Here is a 19,268-nt window from a genome sequence, read left to right as displayed (position 1 = left end):
CAAAAAACAAAAACTAGGTGAAATGTACCTATCAATGTAAATAATGGAAAAGCTCAGTTGCGCCCAATTGGTGTTAGAGAAACCTGTGGAGTAAAAAGACATGATAAACATCTCAGTCGGACGTCCAGGAACAGGGAAAAAGACAATGCTTTCCAGTCAATAATGGGTAAGAAGAACCAAAAATAAGGTTCAGGAACCCTGTAAAAAAACATTGAAAATGACACACAGTAGACATAGACATACATCTGTAGTAAAATACGTAAGGGTATTCACTGATCCTATGTCATGGACTGGTGTCCCTCTTTGAAGAAAAAAAAAGAAAATGGCTTAACCGACCAATATTTTTCTTGCTAACAAATTATGTTTCATTCGTCTGATCACTCACAATATTGGTACACCCCCTGTTTTGCTCTTCTCAGCAGCAGATACTGCTGAGATCTTAGGACATGTAGCCTCTGACTCTCCCCTGTTAATGTTATGTTTATGTTAATGTTACTGTTATGGGGGATTTATATAGCGCACGGCTACTCCGAAGTGTGTCCCGGCGCAGGCGCAACAGAAGTACCCCCTGAGAAAGAGTAGATGAGGAAGGACTGCTATAAAAGTCTGCAATTATTGGGTGAACAGCCAAGTTTTTAATTGGCGCCAGATATTAAGAAGCTTGTGTTCTTGTCTAAGACTGGGGGAGGGAATTAGATATTTTCCCAACTACCACCTAGAAGGATCCGCCACCCTTTCTGGCCAGAGAAAATGTTGGTATCGCCAACAGATGTTGTGTAGATGATCTCAGCATCCTGGCCGGAATATAAGGTGTGATCCTCTTCCGAATGTACTGGACCCCACTATTGTGTATGGCCTTAAAGGCCAGCACAAGGGTCTTGAAAAGAATCCTGTTTTTCATTGGGAGCCAATGAAGAGTTTTTAAATGGCTAGTCATGCGGGTCCTGGGTCCTACCAGCATAATCGCTCTAGTGGCCGCGTGTTGGACCACCTGAAGGCGGTTTAGTAGGTAATTTGAGATTTCCAAATAAAGAGCATTTGCGTAGTCCAGCCTAGATAAAATAAGGGCTTGGACCTTAATCTGTCTATGAGACTGAGGAAGCAGAGAAAGAAAATTTCTCATCATCCTCATTAGTCCGAAACACGTGCCTGCCACAGATTGCACCTGCGATTTCATGGACAACGTTGAGTCCAGCATGACTCCCAGGTTTTTGACGGTAGTAACTGGGCATGCAGGAGGTGGCTGAGTCTGGGGCCACCAATTTTGCCATTTATCTTTGGGAGAATGTACAAAGAACATCATTTCTGTTTTAGCAGAATTGCAGGATAATTGGTTCTGACGAAACAAGTCAAATACTTTGGTCAGGCATAAATGGATCGAATGTTCATTCAGCTGCTCATTTTTCTCCGCCGTGAACACAGCTGAGAGTCATCACCGTATGTTATCACCTTTGCTCCATATTCCTTCGCCAGGGGTGCCAATGTGGTAATATAGATATTAAATAAAGTAGAACTCAGTACTGATCCCTATGGATGCAGCATCTCCCTCTCTGGACCTATAATTGAATAGTAATTTCAGGTCCTCTCAGGCTGTATGTAGGCCAGGGGGACTCACTTTTAATATATATATATATATATTTTTAACCTCATTTGCCTCTGACCCCAGCTTACCAGTGATCTGCAGGTCGCCACTGTCACTAGCTATGGAGAAGTAGGATTTCTTTTGGGGTACTGCCCCCCCGTTGTTCGCCCGCCTACCAGTGGCTCCCCGACTATCTACCTGTTTGCTGACCTCTCGTTATTAAGGAAAGGGTGGTCATGCTCTCCCCTGGTTCCAAGGGAAAAGTGTTGTAGCTGGCATCTCACCTTAAATCACCGTTATCTGAAGCGCCCTGTGATATTTGGCAGAGTCCGGCACATACTTAGAGCTTCCCATGAGGCTTAATCATAGGACAAAAAGAAGATTTTGACAAACAGAAAGCATGGTTCATAGACCTAATCGTAATGGTTATATATGCCGGGGTCCAATTTATCAGGGGTTCCCAAATGACTCTGCTTCTTGCTCTAGCCAGATCAATCCTTGATGTTTTATACAAAGAGGAAAGCCAATCCGAGTATGTGGGGGCATTGGCTTCGGCCCATCTTTCTTGTCTGGCCAGCAGTATAGCAAAAAACAAAAAAACCCTGTTATGGCCAGTCATTCCGTCTTGGATGCCAAATATTATTAAACTAAGTATGATAGATACAGGGTATCCTAGAATAGATTTTATAGTGGACCCCACTTTTTCCCAATATTCGGAAATGGCAGGGCAAGTCCAGTACATATGTGTATCGGGGGTCTTTCCAGGTTGCATTTTTTGCCTTTTAGCCGGTGGGTCCTTGGACATCTTGGAGAGTCTTGCCAGGGATAGATAGGACCTATGAGCAGTGAAGTAATGATTTTGTCTCAACCATGCTGGCTTTACAGTTGAAAACAGAGTACCATAGGAAGTCTGCCACAGCTCGGCCCAACCTACCTCTGGGATAGATTCCTCTCATAACTCTCCAGCTAGTTTAAAATCCCCATCTATGGCCTCCTCCATTGCCCAATAGAAAAAAGATACCTCCTTCCTCCCTGCTAACTTTTTCACAAGATGATCTTCTAGAGCATTTCCCGCCCAATCAGTGTTTTTGGCTCATGAGCCCAGCTCTTTATCTGTAAATATTTAAATCTGGACATGCCTTCTTCCATTTTCTCATTGTGCATGCTCCTAGACGGAAGAGAACCGTCTTCGGTTAGGTCTTCTCATGTCAGTAACCCTGCTGGTTTTAAAGGTATAGCCAACAAATCTTTTAGGCAACTTGGTACCCCCAGGCTATCCCATAATGGAGCTAACCTTGAATAGTATTCTGTACCCATTAGTAATCTAACTCTGGCCCATATTTGGACCCCACCTCATAAAAACTTCAGCCTTACTTTCTTGAAGAATCTTTTGCCCCTAAATTTAAAAAGAAAACCTTCATGTGGAAGACCTGCCTGATCTAACATGGCTTTATACATCTTCCTTCTGTCTGAAAGATCTGGAGATTTCAGCAACATCCTTGAGTGTGTTAATTAAAACGCCCATGCATAATTCTGGATATCTGGAAGCGCTAAACCACCCTTTTCTCTTCTGCGTCTAAGTTTCTTCCAGGAAATCCTGACCGCTTTATTGGCCCATACAAATGAGTTAATTGCTTGCTGAAATCTATCAATCAGTTGTTTATCAAAATGTAGTGGTATGGTGTTAAAAAGGAGTGTTACTTTAGGTAAGATTATCATTTTAGTCAAGTTGACTTTACCTAGGATTGTTAGGGGAAGGTGGGCCCAGGATCTCATGAATTTTTTACTCTCTTTTAGAATGTTAGAGAGGTTTACCATAGCTATATTATCTATGTTAGGATTTTTTTTACACCCAAGTACCTTATCTCTTCCTTAGTATGGTATTGGCCCTTTGTCAGTTTCCAGGTCATGATCTCGGTCTAATCTGCGTTAATTTCATAACCGGAAACTCGACCAAACTCCTCAGATAAACAGATGACTGGAGGGAATGATGACTCTAAATTAGACGAGAGGATAAGAATGGTGTCTGCATATAGAGCTACCTTCCTTTCCCATGTGCCGCACTTGAAAGGTGAAATTGCCACCTCCTCCCTAAGACGCTGAGCAACTGGCTCTATGTACAAGTTGAAGAGGAGGGGAGAGAGAGGGCAGCCCTGTCTGGTTCCTCTCTTAATGTGAAAGGGTCTAGTCAGTTTATCATTGACCACCAACCTTGCTGACGGGTCGCTATAAATAAGATTTATAGTTTGTTGAAATTTTGGGCCAAAATTTAGTTTTTCAAGTACGGCAGTAAGGTCATTCCAGTTAACCCTATCGAAGGCTTTTGTTGCATCTAGGGTCATTGCTGCCAGAGGGAGAGTGAAAGTAGAGGCAACATCTATGGCACCTATCAGATCATGCATGAGATTAAAGAGATTGCTGCCTTTTAAAAAAAAACTTCAGGTCCATATGCAATAGATCCCCTGCAATTGCACCCAATCTGTCTGCCAGAATCCTGGTAAAGACCTTGTAATCGGAGTTAAGAAGTGAAATAGGTCTATATGACCCACACTTCGTTGGTTTACCTGGTTTGAAAATCAGGATGATATTTGCTTCGCCCCACGAAGCCGGTAGTTTGGCCCCTTCTACCAGGATTTTAGTAAAAACTGTGGTCATAAAGGGGATTATCTCTTCGTCCAGGGATTTGAACACTTCAGCTGTAAGGCCGTCCGGCCCTGTGGCCTTGCCAGATTTACAGGCTATGATGGCCTTTCTGACTTCCTGTTGTGAAATTACTACCTCAAGGTTTTCTCGTTTACTGGATTCTAGGACAGGTAGATGGATGGAATTTAACCAATCTTTTGCCGAAATAGTGTCCATGCTGTTGTCCTTGTCATATAATTCCCTAAAGTAGGTATGAAAGGTGTTTCCTATCTCTTCTTCATTGCTTGTTGGTTTGTTAGTATATATGTCATCTATTTGCTTTATCAGATTAAACATTCTGTCAGATTTGGCCTTCCAGGATAACAATCTGCCTGCCCCATCGCCGTACTCAAAATGGGCAAGTTTGCTAACCTCCCAGGCTCCCAACTCTTGAATATTCTAGTTTGAACTATGCTATCTAGGAGGGCTTTCAGGGATTCCAACTTAGCTGTTAATAGTTGAATTTTGTCTTGATCAGTTTCTTTAATGATATCCTTTTCCACCCCCGTCATTTGTCTCTCTGTAGATGGAATTTCCTCCCTATACTGCCTGTTCTTATATGACATCCTATTGGTAGCTAGTCCTCTTAGAAAGGATTTAAAAGTATCCCAGACCACCATAAGTTCCGCCGAACCAATGTTAATATTTAGGACGAATTTTATCTCCTGAGACGGGTAGCCAATTTCGGCCTTATCCAAGAGGAGAGTGCGATCAAAGACCACACCTTTTGCTGAACCTTTCCTGCTAAATTCAAATCCATCCAAATGGCTGCATGATCTGAAAGGTGTGGTGCCAGATACCCTATGTCTTTGATGTTACCTCTTAAGTCATTACTTATTAAAATTTAGTCGATCCTGGATTTGTGTCTATATTTTTTGTTGCTTGAGGCATCACTGATAGAATAGGAATGTATGGGTAGAGATACTGGGAGGCACAGTTGATGAAGGGGCCAGGAGATGTGGACATCGTGATATGATCAATGTAGCAGAGTTGCCAATAAAGAAGCTTTAGAACTTATATGAAATACGAGTCTACTTTACATTCACAGTTCTCTTGGTGATTTTGAGAAGTTCAGGGTGATCAAGGCAGGGCAAGTTTGATGGCATCATACAGAACCTTTCAAACATGTTGTTCTCCTAACACATGTAACACAGCCCCTGTGGCTCGTGCGGTTCAGGAATACCCCCATTCAGTCCTATGGCCTATGAATATCTGTGAGGAATAGGAGTGACCCCATTCTGCGGCAAGGCCTATCAGTTTGCGTTACTACACCATGCCGTGGCACAGGCAGACTTATCCAGCTGCGCAATTGTTTCCTTTCTGACCTGATTCCTGCGTGATGCCCCTTCTCTTCTGGCTCCTACTCGTGATATTTCTTCTCCCAGGTCTCTTCTCAACCACAACCCTCAGTCATTTTTCTCCAAAACCTTCCTACGTCATTGCCTAAGTTTCTGGCTGACCATGCTCCCACCCAACTGAGCTCCTGTATATATGCACCAAGGTAAATGTATCAATCTACAATGCTCCGGACAAGAGAGGGAGAAGAACAGGAAGTTCTGAGGGAGGGTCTCTTCAATGGCTTTCAGCAGTTGGGTGTGGTAGTTACAGAAGGATGAGGTGCTGCTTGAATTGGTGCATCTTAAGCCCTTTCTGGAAGTGAATGAGCAGAGAAGCATGTTGGACCTGTGTATGGAGAGAGATCCAGATCCTTGGCACATAGCAGGAGAAGGTCTGTGTGCCATCTGGCCTCGCTGTTGCTTTTGTGAGTTCAGCCTGCTCCCAGCTCATTACCTGCTACTAGTAAACACCTCTAGCTGCTTTTCCCCATATGCTTCCCCTGTTTCCACTGACTGCCCTCTGCCCCCCACTTAGCCATTCGCTGTCTCAGTTCCCTCCTTGCGACTCTGCAACCGCCCCTGCCTCGCCCCACCACCCTTTACTTCACCTACCCCTGTGTAAGGCTCATCATCCTTTTCCCATCTTGGCTTCCTGTTACTACACTTGCCTGACGTCTGAGACAGAGAGACAAAGTGACAAGGATGTGGTACATGATGGTTTTCATCATCCTACCTGACCCAACATCAGCGGTGAACTGGACACATAAAGAGAGGGCCACGGTTTGATCAAGATATCAAAGGAAATACAGTGGCAAAATATTGTTTGTGGCAAAATTGATGTTCCAGATCAGTTTATGTATGTGTCAAGTTTACGGAGTATCTTCCACAACCACATGGATTAACCCTTTATACATAAAATAAACAGTTATGTCTATTCGATCCAGAGGAAACAAACATAGCAAGAATTAGCAAAGTGAAGCAAAGATTAGTTGATAGTAAAAAAAAGTAAAACTGCTAATGTTGAGGTGCTCGGCCCGCACCAAAAACAAGGCAAAATCAGAAAATGAGGTTTTAGCCTACAAACCATACTAGGCAAATGTACAAAAGTGAGCAGACAAAATACCATCACTCACACTACCAGAGAGATAGATAGTGGCTAAGGAGGGCTGATCCATTGCCCTTTGCTGTTTGCTGTGGTGGGTTGAATTAAAATGTGAATGACAGTTTAACAGAGCAATGGATGAAGAGGGGCTGGCCCAAAGTCCCGCTATCGATGTATTTTTATTCATGAATTATACTTTGAATGAATGAGACTGGTGAAACATCTAAAGTTGTCTCTAAGCTAGGTATAAGCAAGTACAGTATACTGTTCTATCATAACATGTTTAAAAGAATAAAACCAATCCCACCATTCATTTGTCATAGCAGGTCCAATATCCTCCACAGGACTTTTCTCCCCCACTTTGGTTTATGATAAACCAATATACTCAAGTCTGCATACAATGTTACGATCAGCTACATAAAGTACATTTCCCAGTCCACTATGCTTGATTGTGCAAGACGACACAGATAGTTTTCACCAGAGGACATTTATGTCTTTTCTTCCCATCAGCTTCTGTAAAGTAAGGAGAAGCAACTAAGTAAGTCTTAGACCTTCATTGACCACTAGATGCCATAGGAAAGGAGGAAAGAGGCCACACTTATGCTGATGCATTCTTCTATCAGGGAATAATAAATTCAGGTATTTGGCAACCATGCCCAATTTGCAGGGGTAACTAGCTAAAAATAGATAATGCGGGCTTGAATGATCTAATTCCTCGCCCATGGGGCCTAAACAGACAGGGAAGATACCAACATGAAACGAGAGACAGAGTACTTTGGAAGCAAGAGGGTCTCACATTTAGTTCTGCCCCAGCTTAGCTGGCCTTTGAAGTATTTCCCTACCAGCTCAGTTCTAATTGAGTCGTATATCAAATGGATGGTGCACCAAAATAAGAAGTCCGCAGCAGGTATAGTAATTAGAACAAGTTCCTTTATTATTATAAATCTTTAAAAGGCCTCAGCCAATGCGTTTCGTTCCCGTAGGAACTTCGTCAGGGCTATATTAAATGGCAGTATCCCAAGGAGTAACCAAGGGAACGCAGATGACAATGATCATCCACAGTGTGGACAGATAAACCTCTAAATCTGTATTAGAACATAGAAACTCTGCATGGACTGCAACCATATAAAACATGAACGGTATAGGACAATAAGACCGGGGGTGAGCACTGCAATTAAGCAAAAATCAACAATCTGGGTGGGATGAAGCATATATAACTCCTGATCACCACATCAGTAAGGTACTCGCCGTCTTGAAGGTAATTACTAGATTCTGCGTGGCCGCGTCCGGACAAGCTGAAAATCAAAGTTCTAATTGAGTGTAGTACAATCAGCATCTGGGCGGGTGGGCATATTGGCTACTTCTGTGAAAGGACAGACTGGTCCGTAGCAGAGCAAGATATGACCGAGGGTGAGAGTCTCGTATTATTGTATAATCATTCCCGCCTTCGGGTAGGATCTGATCTTTTTGCAATCCAAAAGGTGCCAGGAATGGCCCCTCACAGATCTGGTCACAGGACATTATATATCTTTCTTCTATTTCAGTACTCGAGGCTCTCGAAGCAGTATGGCGTGGACATTTATCTCAAGAAGGAGTATTTACAGTTCACTGGATCGGCCAAGGAGCGAGGCGTGCTATACATGCTGACCACTCTCCAGCAGGTAGGGAGAATGCTACCATAGTTGTGGGTGTAGGGCTGTTGCCTGAATGTGTTGGATATGGAAAGCAAAAGGTGAAGCAAATCTCTATTCAGTTCCCAATAGGTCAAGTGTTTGTCTTTACTTTAAAAGTAAGTACACCTCATTATCTCCTGATGGAGCTTCTACAGCTAAGACTATGCCCCTGTGCCTGTCCACGACTCACCAGTTTCAGGGTTGATTCAGAATAGCCGAGGCACACATTACTCCACAATTATGAGAGAGATTCCCTCCTAACCAAAAGGGATAGGGTTAAAAACAAATTGAAATAAAAAAGGATCCCTCTTGTGTCTCATGCTCTCACTACCAATAACATATGCCCTTAGATAGAGTATATACAATTAAAAAATATTGCATTAATATAAATCAATGTTGTTTTAAACTAAAAAAAATATCTACACGATCACAGAGGTGACAATAATTAATCTCAATACCATAATACACAAAGAAAAACAATTTTCATCACAAGTTGACTACCTGTGATGAATATTGGTTTTCTTTGTGCATTATGGTATTGAAAATAATCATTGTCACCTTAGTGACCGTGTAGATCGAAATAAGTTTGCTATAAAAAATCGTGTTTAACTTGTTAAAGAGATATTCACGTGATGATATTTGTTCACAGTATGAATAATGGTTTTAAAATGTTAGAATAAACACAATATCGATTTATATTAATGCAACATTGCATACAGTATGTTTTAATCAAGATAGTACTTATATTGAATAAACTAGACATGTTTACGTTAAAATTAGTTCAGTGATAAAAGAATGTTCAGTTATAAGACAGTGTAGTGTATGAATGTGAATGGTGGGTTTCCCTTAAACAACATACAGTATGTCAGAGGTCTTCAAACTTTTTGATGCCAGGACCCCCTTGTAAAACCTTTTTAGGCGTAAGGACCCCCTTCCGACAAAAGATTTTAGAAACTGGTACTCCTCATCATTAACAACTATCTACAACCATAAATGCGCCTGTTAGACCTCATCACATCCATCCATCCATCCATCCATCATTCATCCATCATTCATCCACCCACACTTCCACACATCCATCCATCCTTCACCCATCCACCCTTTCATCCTTCCTTCCATCCATACATCCATCATCCATCCATCCTTTCATCCTTCCATCCATGCATCCATCCTTTACCTATCCACCCGTCCATCCATCCACCCATTATTCATCCACCCGCCTTTTCACACATCCATCCATCATTCATCCATGCAACCTTTTATCCATCCATACATCCATCCACCCTTTCATCCTTCCATCCATACATCCATCCTTTACCTATCCACCCGTCCATCCTCCATCCACCTTTTCACACATCCATCCATCCTTCATCCATCCATCCACCCTTTCATCTTTACATCCATCCACTCATCTTTACATCCATCCACTCATCTTTACATCCATCCACTCATCATTCATCCATCCACTCATCATTCATCCATCCACTCATCATTCATCCACCCACCTTTTCACACATCCACCCTTTCATCCATACATCCATTCTTCATCCATCCACCCTTTCATCCATCCATCCATCCTCCATCCACCTTTTCACACATCCATCCAGCCTTCATCCATCCATCCACCCTTTCATCTTTACATCCATCCACTCATCTTTACATCCATCCACTCATCTTTACATCCATCCACTCATCTTTACATCCATCCACTCATCATTCATCCATCCACTCATCATTCATCCACCCACCTTTTCACACATCCATCCTTTCATCCTTACATCCATCCATCCTTCCTTCATCCTTCCTTGCTTCCATCCATACATCCATCTACCCTTTCATCCTTCCATCCATCCACCCTTTCATCCATCCACCCTTTCATCCATCCATCCATCCTCAATCCACCTTTTCACACATCCATCCATCCTTCATCCATCCACCCTTTCATCTTTACATCCATCCACTCATCATTCATCCCCCCACCTTTTCACACATCCATCCATGCAACCTTTTATCCATCCATCCTTCATCCAGCCACCCTTTCATCCATCCTCCACCCACCCACCTTTTCACACATCTATACATATATATATATATATATATATATATATATATACATACATACATACATACATACATACATACATACACACACATGTACACACACACACACACACATGTATGCATGTGAACAACCCGAATGTCAGAGTGCGGGCAGCTAATGTGCGTGTTTATTTAACACTTTTTTATGCACAAAATGCATCTTCCTGTCTAAAGCTACAAACATCATCAAATGCCAGTTTTGAATTCCGAACACAATTGCTGAAATTTCGCATAATTGTGCAAAGGAAGTTAAGCAGACTTTGAACACCCCCAGTTATAATGCGGAGAGGCTTGCAAAAGGACCACAGAAGTTTCACTCACCCCTTTTGCAGGTAATGTCATGCAACAGACAATCCAAAGGATGATTGAAAGGTTTTCTCCATGTCTGTTTGTTTCAAACGAGTGTTGTCATTCTCACACAGAAATCCCAATTATCATGCGGGCGGGGGGGGCGGGAATCACGGACAGCAGAGTGCTGGCAGGGGGAGGGTGGTGCGAAATCCATCCAAGGACAGCAGAATGCAGGCAGGGGTGTGCGAAAATGCACAGACAATGGAGTGCGAGGGGGGGTGGGACCCAGGAGAGGTGGCAGAAAGCAGGCGAGACCAGCAGCCACCATTCCACTGGCACACTAAGATACCTACAGGTTAAACTAGCGCTATATAAAACGTTACAAATTAAAATAAACTCCACAGCGAAGTCCATTGAACTCAAAGGGCTACAGCCTCCTCCCCCAGCCCCCCCAGCTCGTGTATGTGAGCCCTGCTGAAACAGCTTCAGGGACATATACAAAGGCACACCAGAGTACTAAATCACAGGTCTTCAAAAGACCTTTACTTGTTAATGAGTATTTAATGTTTTTCACACCTTGGTGTGAATAAGGCCTCCGCCGTGAGCACCCTCAATCAGCCCGACGCCAGGAACTGCACTCACACAGAATCGGCGACCCCCTTCCCAGGACTCCACGACCCCCCTGGGGGTCGCGCCCCACAGATTGAAGACCTCTGCAGTATGTATTGGCATATGATATTGGTAGTAAGAACGTGAGACACAAACTGGATCCTATTTTTGTTTCAATCCAGGGCACATATTAGCCATTTTTGAATATCACCTTGATTTGCAAAGCTAGTAAAAGACCAATGATACCTGCTTCCCACTTTATTGGTCTCTGAGGGAAGAAATTAGCCCTGGGATTGAAATCTATGGCCTGCAGGTTGTGCATTTATCTCTACAGTGGCCCCTAAGCTCAAAGGTCTATCCTACGAGCTATGACCAGCCTCATAACTCAAAGTCTTCTTGTCTTTGCAGGAGCAGCAGAGGAAAGGCGTGATAGTTTCATCGGACAACAGCTTTGCTGTGGCTGTGGCCTACCACGCCTCAGAGCTCACCATACCCATCTTCATCATTGTGCCCACAAGTGTGCCTCCTGCGCGGGTGAAGATATGTCGAGACTATGGTGCCTTGGTCATTTCATATGGCTCCACTGCCCAGGATTCCCGTAACCATGCCCGGAGATTGGCTCAAGAGAACGGATATCTGTTCATCGAGGAGTAAGTGTGTTGCATGAATGCTTTCACCCAAAGAAAACGCTTTTTTTCACTCTCTTGTGCTCTATAAAAAAAAGCCATCCATGTAGAGGTATATATGTATGTACACAAATCATGCAATAATACAGCAAGATTGTGGAACACACTACCTTTAACACTTAAGACCAAATCAATCCTGCTTGACTTCAGGAAAAGTTTAAAAACTTGGCTATTTAACCAGTACACCATCCATCTGCTCCTAGACTATTGTAGGGTCTGAAGTTTATAGAGGATTAGCGCATAGACACCCAAGGTATACGTTGCGCTCTACAAATTTCATTTTCATTTCATCCTTAGACAGTATACATTTTATTTTTTTATTTTTTTTAATTTTATTTGAACCAGTACAAAAACAAGAGCCATAACATAAAATGTAGAATTACAGACGGTCAAAACATAATGATAAAGTACTGTACATAGATACTAATAGACGAGAGGTAGAACTAGACAGGATTAATATAAGGTGATACAGAATATTAGCATTGCTTAAATAATAGATTAATTATTACACAGAACAATGTCGGTTTAAATCATTTAGTGACTCAGCTCGGGTTACTAATATTAGTAATTGGATTAATACCAGCTTTCCACTTAGTAACTGGAAGCCAGATCACCTCGCCCATTTTCCTTGCCTTAAAACCCCTTGTAGCGTATATGGCAGTTTCATAACTAAAGACGGCTAAAAATCGAGCCAACCACATCTGGAAGCTAAGCGGATCAGCATCCTTCCAACGTGTGGACAAAATAATTCTTAATACATCTGTACCAATAAATGCCATTCTTTCTTCAGATCTCAAAAGATTCAGAGAGTTATCATACCCCAATACGTACAGAGTCTCAGACTCAGGGATTTTATGTCCGAATAGCTCTTCCCAAAAGTCAGATATCATGCTTTTGATTAAAGCAAGCTCATTACAGTTGCTAAACATATGGATAAGAGTAGCTGGTCCTTGTAGGTATCTGGGACATAAGTCATTTTCCCTTTTACCCCATGCAAATAATTTGGAGGGAGTATAATAAAGACTAAATACAGTTTTGAAGAGCTGTGCCTGAAGATTACTTGATATGAGAAGGCTGTGAGTCAGTTCTAAGCATCTATCAATATCTATATTGGGATTTCCTAATTTAACAGCCCAACTTGTTTCAGTTTTTTCCAAATCATCTTGAATTTTGGTCAAAAGGATGTCATATAGTATTCCAATTCTATTAGTTGATCTGTTCATTGTATCAATAATTTCTACGTTTAGTAAACAGATAGTTGATTCTCTTGCTTTAAGCCTAGCAAACACCTGTACAAATTTAAGATAATCTCCATTAGACAAATGATACTTCAGCTTTAAATCAAAAAAAGTAGTTGCACATTTTTTACACAAAAAATCATTAACTGTATTAATTCCCAACATTTCCCATTTCCTAGATATGACATCAAAATTAAGCCCCTCTGTAACCTTTGAGTGCCAAAGAGGTGTATATCTATTGATTTTCCCAATATTCATATGTTTAGGGACCTTAGACCAAACCCTCCAGGCACTAGTTACAATTCCAAATTTCTGATTTTTTTTATAATATATCGCGTCTGTTTGCTTCAGGAAAAGACCCTTAGCTTTCTGCCCAAGTACCAGCTCATATATTGAAGGTATTATGCTACTATCTATATTGTTAGAATTATCTGGGGCGTTAACCAGTGGGGCCATTTGTTAAAGGAATGTAGCCCAATAATATAGAATGGTATTAGGAATGGCTAGCCTGCCTCTATTCTGTGGTAATGAGAGAAGTTTATGGGATCTCCTGATCTTGCCTTGCTGCCATACAAATTTGGACATAATAGAGTTAAATGTTTTTAGTGTCTTATCATCAATGGTGAGAGGGATCGCTCGGAATAAATATAAAAACCTGGGTAACACATTCATTTTCAAAAAATTACCTCTACCAATAATCGATAGGTGAAGACTATTTACACGATCCAAGTCTTTTTTAATAGTAACAAGGAGTGGATCAAAGTTAAGATTAGGTATAGATTTGGTATTAGGACTGATAGTGACACCCAAATACGTAGCCTTACTGGCTCTCCTTTGATCCAAAAAGATAATATTATCCGTACATAATATAATTGTCTTCCCCTTATTCAGGGAATATCCCGAGTGATTACCATACTCACGTGTCAAATTCTCTACTTCATTCATAACCTCCATCGGATCAGATGTAATAAACAGAGGTCAGACCTACACACAAATCCCAGATATTATCTACTCCTTTCAACAATATTATCAGAAACTATATACAGAGGATTTAACTACGAGCGAAAGAGAATCATGTTTATATATTAATAATCTTCTCGACAATCCTGAAGCTGGGAGAATATTAGATGATGCATCTCGGGAGGATCTCGAAAAAGAAATTACATTGGCTGAGGTTATGGCAGCTCTTTCATCACTCTCATCTGGTAAAGCTGCTGGCCCAGACAAGATACCCCTAGACCTATACAAAATATTGAGCTGTCAACTCGGCCCTATACTCCATGATTTATTTTTAGGGATACAATGGAACAGGGTTCCCCCCGAATCATGGAACAAGACTAATATAATTGTCTTCCGTAAAAAAGGTAAATCCCCAGAGCAATTAACCACTTATCGTCCAATTCATTAATCAATTCGGACTCCAAATTATATGCTAAAGTGATGGCAGTTCGGCTTGGTGGGGTCATAGAGCACCTGGTCTCCCCGTGGCAACATGGGTTTGTCCCTGGCAAGAGCACCACTGACCATACACGTAGGGCTATTACTTTATTTGATGCCATGTCTGTTACGGGGGGCCGGATGTCTATGATACTACTAGATGCCGAAAAAGCCTTCGATCGTGTCTCATGGAATTTCCTATGGGCGGTCTTGGCACGAAATAATTTTGGCCCCAAATTTATTAAGTCCATCAAATCTATGTATTTATCCCCCAAGGAAAAATTACAGATGATGGGTTCTGAATCTGGTTACATAAACATTTCTAGGGGCTCCAGGCAAGGGTGCCCATGCTCACCTTTATTATTTGCACTTTATATAAACCCTTTAATTCTAAAGCTTTTGGATAACCAGGCAATCAAACCGGTTATCTGCGGTCAATTTGAGACAAAAGTATTGGCTTATGCCGATGATATTGTGATTATTACATCTGATCCGATGGAGGCTATGAATGAAGTAGACAGTATACATTTTCTTATCTAGTCATTGGCTGCATTCTTTAATTATTTGCCAACGTTCGATCATTGTTAATTACATTAAATATAGGTATGCTAATATCCCTAACTCATAAAATTAGATATCCAGACAAGAGCTTCAACAATATAAACATTCACAGATTTTTTTCTGAAGCAAACTAAACATGTTTTTACAAAAAACCCTACCTTCTCAAGTAAGTAAGTGGAACAGTTTATTCCTCCATTCCACTTATTGTTTTCAATAAACATTTCCGTGTTTTCATGCTAACTGCACCATAATAAACAAGGAATATGAAAATATATACTTGGTAATCTGTAATTTGCTCTTATATGGCTATTGTGACGTTCTGGTGACATGTATAAACTTGAGGATGATAATGTCTCCAAAACCCCCAATATACATAGTGAAAATAAATGTACGTCAATCTTTCAGAGCTGGGGAAAATAAATGTTTCCAATGGCACATCGTCAGGGGGCTCTACTGTCAAAAAGCCTGGTCCCCGGAGGTGGCTGGAAGGTAACGAAGTTGCGGGTAAAAAAAAAAATAACTTACCTATTCGGCCGTCCACGTATCTCCACCTCTTCCCTATTGACATCCCAGAATGGAAGAAGGAAGCACACTTCAGGGTCCCCTAAGCGAATCAAAATGCTTCAGTGCAGTGTTGTGATTGGTGCCGTGGTTTGGCGCTCAGGCAGGGACAAGGAGCATGTGCATGTTCCCCACCTGGCTGTGCATTACAGCCTGTTAGGTAACAATCAAAGTGCGCATGACTGTTTGGTCAGCCCAAGACGGCCAGTCAAACAGTCATGTGCACTGAGAGTGTGCCCACCACTCCTCCCCACCAGGAGTGACCGAATGCCACCCTAGTGTGCTGCAACACCAGTTTTCCTTGGAGCTAGTTTTGTGATTAGTGAAAAGTAAATTTTGTGAATTTAAAAATGTCCAGATTGTGTCAAGAGAAATATTCTATTGGTTTTGTGAGCTTGTGCGCATACAGTACTCTCAGCTAAAATCATTGTGAGCCACAAACACACTAATAGTGCTAATGGGCAAGAACAAAGGGCCCATTAGCACTACTAGTGTGTTAGTCCGGTGGGGCCCGATGATGAAGTATGTCAGCAACTAGGTTGGTGAGTGAGGGGTTTTTGAAAAACCTAAATTGGTTCTCTTCACTGGAAAACATATAACTGTGAATAATAATTACATGCTTGCTCTTCAATCTCTTTGTAAAAACACTCCTTTGTTGATTTTTTGATTGATGTCGAGGGATTTAGAAGTGTTCACCTCTTTCCCTTCCTCTCTTGTTGTTATAAGTTTTTTTAATCCACACAAAGAAAAAAGGGGTGTTTTGCAACCAAAAAATACTCACAAAAAATCTGATTATAATAATATCATTCCCAACTTCCAAAAGTACAATATAAAATATTTCCTCTATAGTGTTATGGATTACCGCCCGGGAGAGGCAGGTCTCCCTTCTTTCCTTTTCTGAGCTCATTGTGTCCTTCTCTCACTCTGATTTACTTCTTTCTTCTCCCAGGGAGGACAGCCTTGTGTTCCTGGCTGGGCTTGGCACTGTAGGACTGGAGATCTATGAGCAGGTACCGAAGCTCGACGCCGTGATCCTCCCAGCTGGCGGTCACTGTGGGCTTCTGGCGGGATCAGCTGCCGCAATCAAGCACCTCAACCCACTTATCAATATCATTGTAAGTCTACCTCACCTGCCTTCGGAGACAGAGTTAGATTGCGTTATGCGGAAGTAAGATATATATAGAGATCTGTACCCTTGGAGAGTCTTCAAACTGTAAGGAGAACTAGTCTTCTATCCTACAAATGGAATAAATGCAGTGGCGGCTCACAGATACAACTTTTCACCTTACGCTCGCTGCATCGCCGAGTTTATTTATTTATTTACTAACTTTACTCCTTGCCGTCGTATGTCCGACTCCACTACCTCCCCCACCCTGTCCCTCTCCCGTCTCACCGCCCGCAGCACTCCCTCTGTGAGCCACCACTGATTAAATGTAGATTCTGAAAACAGCCTAAGACCCATTCCAGGACATGTTGGTGGAACATATTCTCCATAACTCCTCTTCCCTCTTTTTCCATTCTCCACATTGTTCATCTCTTTTTTGGAGCATTTCAACTCAGCATAATTATTACCACCAGGTTTCTGGCACTAACATTTATCATTCTCTACTGTCCACTTCCACGACCTGGGAGGAAGCTGCTGTGTCATGAAGCTGATGTGTTTATTGACATACTCTGTGTGATTAGTAGCATTAATGACTCTAACGTTATGTGTCAATGTTCTCTACATGTTTGATGATCAAAACGTAAATCTTTAAATAAGAAAACATATCATGCATGTGCCACTGTGCTTTAAAAATATAAACACAAAGGCAAAGAACAAATGAACTGTTCTATATCCCAATATTTGGTTTTAACATCAACACGTGCTGATTATCGACTCCACAATCGCAACTACCACTATACCTTCAAAGTGAGAAAATGTAGGCAGCAGTAGAGTTACTATTCTTAAATCCACATCTGTTTACCATGATGATACCCTGGTAGTCAATACTGTGGAATCAATAAATCCTTTTCATTGTAAAACATTTCCAAATCACTTTAAGAGATTTGATAATGTTTTGCAATGAAAAGTGTTCTGCATGAAAAATATCCATACATGTGATGCAACATTGTGGAAAAAGTGATTAAAGAAGATGTACAGAACAAAAATAATTTTATGATAAGTTCATTACAAAATTTGAAAATACGGGCGACCTGCCCTTGACGGAGTGCAACATAGGGACGCTGTCTATGGTTTTTATACAGTGCTCATTCCAAAGATACAGTGGCTCCACTTGGAAAGCGTTAATTTAAGTGTCTCTAAATGATATAGTTTGCTCCTAGATTAACCGTATTTGTTGCAGAATAGCTGTTAACATCTTTCATTTCAATGAAACAGTCATTAAACTCAAAATGTAACCATGCACAGAAAAGCTCTAAACAACTTACAAGGGCATTCATTATCTTGGCCAGGCATATTACATTGATGTTCCAGCTGTAATGAGGAAGAGGCAGTGTTTTCGACAGTGGATGTATTTAATTCTGAGACATTCAGATCGAGAGTTATGTTGTGTTACTGTATGTTATGCAGTTGTGTTGTTCTATGGTATGTTACTTCATTTCATGTTATGCTTTGTAAGGTTGTGTTATATTCTCTTGCACACTCTGCCATTGGCATGGTATTCCTGGAGGTGTTTTCTACAAAAGATAAAAGTCTTTCACAGGCTGGTGAATCTTGATCGAGCAATTGCCAAGAAGGACTTTAAGAGGCTCCATGTAGAGATTAATGCTATGGGAACATTTAGAGGCCCAGGGAATATTCAGTAATTTACTGGTAGGTGCTGGGATCTGAAAGTGTCCATGTAGATGAGTTAGTGAGTGGGAGAGATAGGAGGAGGACTGCTGATGTACAGGGTTGATGTATCCCAAGGGTGCTTTAATGCAAGTGGTGTCAATAACTACTGAGAGATCAAGTGGGAGCAAGAGGCAAGGCTGGCCTGTGATAAGAAGGCCATCATTCGTGGTATGAGTGGTTGTTGTCTATGGGCAGCAGACAGGTCTCACTGTCGATTCACAGTCGCATGGAAGACAGTTGTTATTTACATGATCTTGCAGCTGGTTAGCCATAGGATATCATGCACTTGTGATAAGACGAATGGGATACCAGTCACTTTTTAGGTCCAGCAGACCTACCCTCAATGCGTGAGCATTGAAGGTGTCTGCTTCAGACCTATTGTGGCCCGTTATTGGAAATGATGGGAATGAGGACACCAATCTGTTACGAGCGTTTTTCCTCGCAGTTTTCACCGCGGGAGCGCGCGTCTGACCCGCGCATGCGCAGAGTACCCGCGCATGCGCAGAGTAACTCACAGCCCTTGCTCACACAGACGCAGGCAGGCAGCCCCCACCCCTCTGCATGCACGCACGC

At 41.7% G+C, this 19,268-nt stretch overlaps 1 protein-coding gene across 1 annotated transcript in view; it reads left to right on the top strand.

The window, feature by feature from the left end:
* LOC147711712 (uncharacterized) overlaps positions 1-19,268 on the top strand; it is a 251,462-nt gene that overhangs the window by 92,475 nt on the left and 139,719 nt on the right. Inside the window, exons 4-6 of the mRNA XM_086922427.1 lie at positions 8,248-8,364; positions 11,785-12,026; positions 16,809-16,974. Coding sequence (XP_086778553.1) covers positions 8,248-8,364; positions 11,785-12,026; positions 16,809-16,974 — 525 coding nt within the window. The remainder of the gene's footprint in view (positions 1-8,247; positions 8,365-11,784; positions 12,027-16,808; positions 16,975-19,268) is intronic.

Source organism: Lissotriton vulgaris, chromosome 5, assembly GCF_964263255.1.
Source record: "Lissotriton vulgaris chromosome 5, aLisVul1.2, whole genome shotgun sequence".
In the NCBI taxonomy this organism is placed as follows: domain Eukaryota; kingdom Metazoa; phylum Chordata; class Amphibia; order Caudata; family Salamandridae; genus Lissotriton; species Lissotriton vulgaris.
The sequence above is the reverse complement of the archived record's forward strand: the minus strand, read 5'-3'. Positions and strand labels throughout refer to the sequence as shown.